This window comes from Arachis ipaensis, chromosome B08, assembly GCF_000816755.2.
Source record: "Arachis ipaensis cultivar K30076 chromosome B08, Araip1.1, whole genome shotgun sequence".
Taxonomy (NCBI): domain Eukaryota; kingdom Viridiplantae; phylum Streptophyta; class Magnoliopsida; order Fabales; family Fabaceae; genus Arachis; species Arachis ipaensis.
The window spans coordinates 112,403,732-112,411,444 of NC_029792.2; the positions used below are offsets into that span (position 1 = coordinate 112,403,732).

General features: G+C 34.2%; 1 protein-coding gene across 1 annotated transcript in view; it reads right to left on the reverse strand.

Annotated features, from left to right (window-relative positions):
* Nucleotides 1-892, reverse strand: part of LOC107613392 (MLP-like protein 34) — a 1,579-nt gene extending 687 nt beyond the window's left edge. Inside the window, exon 1 of the mRNA XM_016315354.2 lies at nucleotides 568-892. Coding sequence (XP_016170840.1) covers nucleotides 568-757 — 190 coding nt within the window. The 5' untranslated portion in view covers nucleotides 758-892. The remainder of the gene's footprint in view (nucleotides 1-567) is intronic.

The window sequence follows — 7,713 nt, forward strand, 5'->3', positions numbered from 1 at the left end:
AAGTAATCTTTTTTATTATTTAATTTTTTTAAAAAATATTACTAAAAAATATTATTAAAATATAAAAAAATATAATTTTAATTTTAATAATACTTGCATATAATCACTGTAATCACCATAAACGCATGCATATTATAATTTACAATGAAAAAATGGGTTTAAATATGTTATTTTTGGTTCTTTAAAGTACATTATGTTTTGATTTCGGCTAATCTTAGTTGTTTTGATCTTGGCCTTTCTTCTAGAGATGCTTTATTTGTATTTTCATTTCATTTTATTTATTTTTTTAATCATATTTGATGAATAAAAAGGTAAAAATTAGAAGTGAAAAATAAAATAGAATTGATTTTATTGTTTTAACTATTTTTTATTTTGTCACAAAATTTTAAAAGTAGTAGATATTAAAATTTAAAATAAAAAAAATAACGTTTCAACCAAACCTTTAGATTGAGAAAGGGGGGAGGGGGAAGGAATAAACATCAAATAAAAATTTTTGAGGGTATAGTACTACAATAATTGAAACGATAAGAGACTAATAATCAATTTATTTACAAGCTTAATTATTACCTATGACATAAGTCCAGTGTTTAACAGAACCACCAACGCTGTGCCATTCATCACCTTCATGAAGCTTGGCACCATGCACCCTTTCACAAACGTTTTGAACATGGTGTAGTTGCTTTGTCATGAGATGGAAGAACTTTGCAGCAGGTGCATGAATTCCAATTTCAATACTAAGCTTACCAGTTAGTGCCATGTCACCAAGCAAGCTAAGAAATAATTAAAGCAGGTGGCAAGCTAAGCTATATATAGAAAGAGCAAGAGAGATAGATAGGTATTGATGGAGGAAAACCTTATGCCTAGTAGTGTCTTATATAGAAATTTAGAAACCTAGTTATACCTATATGGAAGTAAGGTTTTGAAATTCGGTTCGATTTTGTCGGTCGAACCAGTCAAATTGTAAACCAATAGAAATTACAGATTGATTTATTAAAAATTAAAAAAATCGATCTTTAAAAACCGGACAAGAACAGGAAAATCGACCGGAAATTAGTAGGTTGGATTAGGGGTATTTGCGTTGCAGTTTAAATAGATTTTGAGTAAAAATTCATCCGTTTATTTGTAGTGCAGTTTGGATTGAATGATTTAAAAAAAAATTGGTCCGATCCGATATAATTTCAAGATGTTTGGATTAGATTGGATTTGTGATTTTGTAAATTAACAAAAATTAATACATATAAGTTTTAATATCAGGGGGAGAGCGGGGGAGGGATTGCATCAGGGGAAAAGGAGGATCATATTTCGGGAGGGGTTTCTAAGCCTTTGAAGGTTTCTTTTAGGGATAAAGTTGTGGGTTCCAAGATTGCTAAAGCTTTTTCACTTGTTGAAACTTTATCGGGAGATAACATTGCGGTAATTTTCTGGGAAGCAAGGAGATCTCTTGCCATCGAGTGTCACGTTTACCCAAGAAGCTAAGAATTGCTTGGCAGAACCTTATAAGGATGCTATAGTGATTAAGGTGCTAGGTAAACATTATAGCTACACTGCATTGTCTCATAAACTCCGAACGGTATGGAGGATTAAGGGAGGTTTTGATTTATTGGATGTGGGATTTGACTACTTTCTCGTGAAGTTTGATGTAGCTGAGGAGCGAGAAAAGGTTATCTTAGGAGGTCCGTGGATGATCGAGGGAAATTATGTGGCTGTGAAGCCTTGGGATCAAGAGTTTAGATCAAGTGAAAACTGTTTTGGAGCAACTTTAGTGTGGATTAGAATTTCCGGATTACCAATTTGGTGCTACCAAGAAGATGCAATGCTCCGTGTTGCGGCTGCAGTTGGCATTCCCGTTAAGGTTGATTTGGCAACAAAATTAGCTGAAAGAGGACGATATGCTCGAGCCTGTGTTCAGATAGATTTAGGATTGTCAGTGACTAAGAAGATTCTTGTTGAAGGTGTTGAATATGAGGTTGAATATGAAAGTCTTCACCTTATTTGTGGCTCCTGTCTCAAGTTTGGTCATGATATGAAGGTGTGCAAGACTGACAGCAATGCAGGAGGAGGAACTAATGCCAAGGTGATCAGCGATGTAGCAAAGCAGCCAGAAAGCTCAAATTCAAAAAATCCAGTACATGTTGAAAAGGCAAGTTTTCATTTTGGCAAGAATCTTGGAGATGAGACTGTAAATGTTACTGTCCCGGATTTGGTGGAGAGTGATTTGCATGCTGTTCATGTAGACCATGCACAACATGAGGATTTGGAAGGTTGGACTCAAGTGATTAGGAAAGAAAAGTATAAAATGGGTCAGAAGCCTTCTCTTAGCATCCATCAGGTCCAACCAAAAGTAAAGAAGACTCCTAACAAGGCTACCAATACTTGGACAAGGCCTAATCACCAACGTATAACACATGCTACTGGATCCAAAGTAAAATTAAGCATGGGCATCAATATTGGAAAACCTGTTAGTGTGGCTTCTTCGGGGACCTGGCACAATGTTCATCATCAGCAGCAAGGTGAGACAACAAATGGCACTGTGCGAAAGCGTCCTCGCCCAAACTCTTTACAGAATTCACCAGTAGATAAGGATGGAGCATCAACGGCGGGTATGGTGCAAGTTTCGACGGAGAAAATTGGGCTGCAACTTGAGAGTCCATTAAAGGCAGGATCGTCGAAGACAGGGACATCATGTTGAGTCTCGGGTTTGTTATTGGAGCTCCCTTTTTGCTGTTTTTATGGATAGTTTCAATATCATAGCCTGGAATGTGAGGGGTGCGTCTAACAAGATGGCCCGTGTGCATTGCAAAAATTTGGTGAGAATATATAAACCATCTTTCTTCTTTCTCTTTGAGACTCATACCATGTTTAATAATTTGAAGAATTTTTGGGATAAGTTGGGTTTTCATTGTGTTGGTATTGAGGAAGCAGTAGGACACAGGGGTGGCATTTGGTTTCTATCTTCTATTGCTAATGCTTCTTGTGTGGTTATTAATCAAATTGACCAATGTATCACAGTGAAAGTGAGTGTGGATAACTTAGTTTGGCTTTGTAGTGCAGTATATGGGAGTCTTCAATTCGAAAAAAGATGTATGCTTTGGGATCATTTGCGTTCTATTAATTCAGGCCATAATAGACCATGGATGGCCGTTGGTGATTTTAATGAGATTGTGGCACCAGATGAGAGTACAGGTGCTTATTTTTCTTCTCACAGAGCTAGTCTATTAGCTACTACTCTAGATGACTGTGAGCTCTTTAATCTTAAAGTGACTGGTAGGAGATATACTTGGTATAGAGCAGTTCAGGCTGGCAGGGACTTGGCTAAAAGGTTGGATAGAGCTATAGTTAATGAGGTGTGGATGACAATGTTTCCTGAGGGTTATTCTGAAATTCTTAGCAGGCTTCATTCTGATCATTGTCCTATTTTAGTTCGTTGTCATGGTAGCCCCAGAGTGAAAGGTTCACGTCCTTTTAGGTTCCAAGCTGTGTGGGCAACACATCCTTCTTATAAACATGTTATTAGTAAGGCTTGGAATCAAGAGTTTGGAGGCGTTACCGAAAGGCTTAAGATAGTTCAACAGGCTTCTTTGGACTTCAACTCAAAGATTTTTGGAAATATTTTTGTGCGAAAAAATAAGCTGGAATATTAGATTGATCAGATTCAACGACGTTTGGAGGTTACCGATGTGTTATCTCTGAGAATTAAAGAAGCTGAACTGAGGGAAGATTACAATAGGCTTTTGTTGCAAGAGTAACTTTTTTGGTACCAGAAATCTAGAGAGCAGTAGGTCAAGTATAGGGATAGAAACACTAAATTCTTTCATCTTCAGACTTTGGTGCGTAGAAACCATAATAGAGTACATGGATTATATGTTAGCGATGGGTCTTGGTCTACTGATCCAGATATTCTCCAGGAAGAAGCCCTCTCTTTTTACAAGAATCTCTTTGGTACAACGGAAGAGGTTGAGGTTGATTGTTTAGGGGATGTTCCGATGCCCACTCTAAGCACTGAGGCTTGTGCTAGGTTAATTGACCTTGTCTTTTTTGCAGAAGTCAAGTCAGCAGTATTCAGTATGAGCCCTTTTAAGGCTCCTGGTCCAGATGGCTTTCAAGCTTATTTTTTAAAAGAATATTGGGAGATAGTAGGCACTGAGATTTGGAATATTGTCCGGAGCACTTTTTTGGGAGAGTTCTTAAATCCTAGCATCATGGAAACTCTGATTGTGCTTATTCCTAAAATTGATAACCCTACCTTTATGAAGGATTTCAGGCCTATTAGCTTGTGTAATGTTGTTTATAAAATTATCACCAAAGTATTGACTAACCGAATTTGGCCTTTTCTTCCAGATATTGTTAGTCCTTTACAAGGAGGTTTTATTCCGGGTCGTGGTGCTCCTGATAATATTATTGTGGCCCAAGAAATTCTGAATTTCATGAAGCACACAAAATCCAAGAAAGGTACTCTTGCTTTTAAAATTGATCTTGAAAAAGCTTATGATAGGGTGGATTGGAGGTTTTTGGAGAGTACTCTCATTGCTTTTGGTTTTTCTATCATCACTGTTAATTTGATTATGACTTGTGTCCGTGCATCATCTCTTTCTATTATGTGAAATGGGAATAGATTGGATAGTTTTGCTCCTAGAAGAGGGCTTAGACAGGGCGATCCAATGTCTCTGGGTTGCTCTATTGAGGGCGAAGTATCTGAGGAATGAGGGAGTTTTAGATGGCCCTGTCCCTTGCAATGCTTCTCATGTTTGGAAGAGTATATCAAAGGCTTTTGGTGCCCTTAAGGATGCCTTCTCTTGGTGCGTTGGGTCACTTGATCAATCTTTTTGGTTTGACAATTGGAGTATTGAGGGCCCAATTGCTCAAGATGCCCCTTTTGTACATATATCTGACTCTGATTTAACTATTAGAGACGTTTGGAAAGATGGTCAATGGAATCTCCATGATATTTTCTCTATCATTCCAGAAGATGTCAAACAGCGTTTGAATGCTTATAATCCGGATTTGAATGCTGGAGAGAGTTCGGGTTGGTCGTGGGGTATGGCATCTTCTAGACTTTACTCAGCTAGGAGTGGGTACAGTTGGCTAGCCAAAAGAAAGTTTGACTGGAATGAGCATGATGATTGGTTGTGGGTATGGCGACTGCATATTCCTGAGAAGTACAAGTTCTTGATTTGGCTCAGTTTTCATAATGCTATTCTTACGGCAGAGTTTCGTTTGGGTCGTGGTTTAGCTTTATCTAGCACCTGTCATCGGTGTCAGAATGGAATTTCTTTTCTAAAATACGACTCTTGCTTTATATTAGATAATCTATATATATATATAAAAAAAAAACATTTTCTTTAACTTCAACAAGAGTTGAATATAATCATGATTTTTTATTTTTTATTTTTATTTTAGTATAACATACTCACCATCTTAGCTAATTTCAAATTTTATAGAAAATATTTTATTTATATTATAAAAAAATAATAAATAAATGTATTGATGTATCAATGGTTGATTTTATGCCTTTGGAGCTTGTACTTGTTCTCCAGATTATCGATTTTGTTCTTGTACTATTGTTATGTAGGATATTTTGTTAATTACTTAATTTTGACCTCACTGTGGGACTAAATTGATGCTAAATAAAACTTTTTTGGATTCAACTAGAACACTTTAAACCTTAAGGACCAAAACAGAATTACACCCAAACCTAGGGGACCAATTTAATACTTTACCCTTTTTTATAAATTAAAAACTAAAAAATTAACTTTTGAAACTTCTTAAACAGAATTTAAGTATATTGTTGTTGGATCCGAAAAAAATCAATCTATCACAAAACCAACAAATATGTGCCCTTCTCTCTAACCTAATAAATAGAAACACTTTCTCTCTCTTTCCTTTATCTCTCTACAACTAGATCCTCTCTTCTCCTTTTCTTTCACTCTATGTTTGTGCATTTTTTACTTTTTTCTTATTTCTTTAGTTTTTTCTATTTTTATTTTCAAATTTCAAGAATCATCAGAATTTCGGTTCGATTTTATTCGATAGTTTTTATTATGAAACACAGATACTTCTCTGATTTATTATATTTGTGTGTCAAATACAATATTTATTAACACTCGTTTGACACACGCATATTTTTTCTATCCAATTATATCTTAATAAAAAATAAAAAAATGTATATGTCGTGTCCTGGTATCTTATAAGAACTTTAAATTCACATGTTTACATATTTTATATCGTATCATGTCCTATATCCGTGTCAGTGTTCGTATATCAGAAGTTTTTAGAGTGCGTTTGTTTACATGCAGGGATGGGACACTAAACAAGGACACAAAAAAACAAAATCGCGTAGATGAGACATAAACATAGATATTATTTTGTGTCTATACTGACAAGAAAGCGACAAAAAGACACTAACAAAAAATATAATTTATTTTTTATATTAATTTTTTATAATTATATTTTTTATTATTATATTTTTTTAAATTTTTAAATAAAAAAATTAAAAATAAATTAAATTTTTTTAATTTATTTTAATTTATCACCAAATAAAATATAAAAATATTATTTATATTTTATTTTTAACCTCTTATCTTATTCTATCTTCAGAAACAAACACAACCTAGGTGATTTTTCGATTTGATCGCAGATTTTTGAAAGGGAACACCTTTTTTTAAAGTCGAACCATATTGGACATGTATTCTCGGCTGAACCGGTTTGACCAGCCGGTTGGTCTTCGGAAAATGGATACCTACTCAGCTACTCTATCTTCATTTAATTCAGTTGTTGCATATTAATTGTCTTCTTCATTTAATTAATTAATTAATTCTATGATAGTTGATTAGTTGGCTTCTACATTTAGTGGCTTCTTAAAAGCTTTACTTTAATTTGAAATATTTTCCTCCGTATCTCGCGATCGATAATATAGTCAATCGTTTAAGACAATGACAAAATAATTATAATTATTTCATCATTTATATATGTGTTAGATTAATTATAAACAGAATGGTTTTCATAAGTGACACTTTTTTAATATATATATGCCCAATATTCAAAAATTTTCCTTTTAAAAATAAGTATTCGATATCAAAAGTTACTTACTACTCCAGTTTCTGTCTACCACTACCGATCACCACTTGAGAATTAAGATATTCAATACCAACCATCAAAACCCCATGAGAATAATAATATATATTTAATTACATTTAATTAACTAAGTGGACCACTAAATACAATTAGCTTTTCATAGAAAGGAGGAAAAATCCTCTACAAATAACTTTAAATATTCATCAATCAAACAACCTCTCGTCGTTACTTTTTTCAATAAATTGAATTCTTAAATATCTAATCATTCACAAAACCACCTACCTAGGTTTATTATGTATATTTTGTGCAGTAAATGATACTATAGTTTGCGCTTTCTGATTAAGTTAAGCAATGAATTGTCTAGAAAGATATAGATAAAAAATGTTTTCCTATTTATCTTATTAATTTGTGTTGAGACAAGACTTAAAATGACCATGTGAAGAAGGATAAGAGTGGTTATAAAGGTGATGAGTGTGAATCAATTATTGTGTTTTTTTCCGATCTGTTGCATTGATTGCTTACTAATTCTAGATTGTTCTCTCTCTCTCTATTGGTGATTTTGAATTTTCACATAATTTCTCTTCAGTCCAACGATGAAGGGACTAATGCAGCGGCAGAACTAGAAATTTGTTTGGGAGGAAC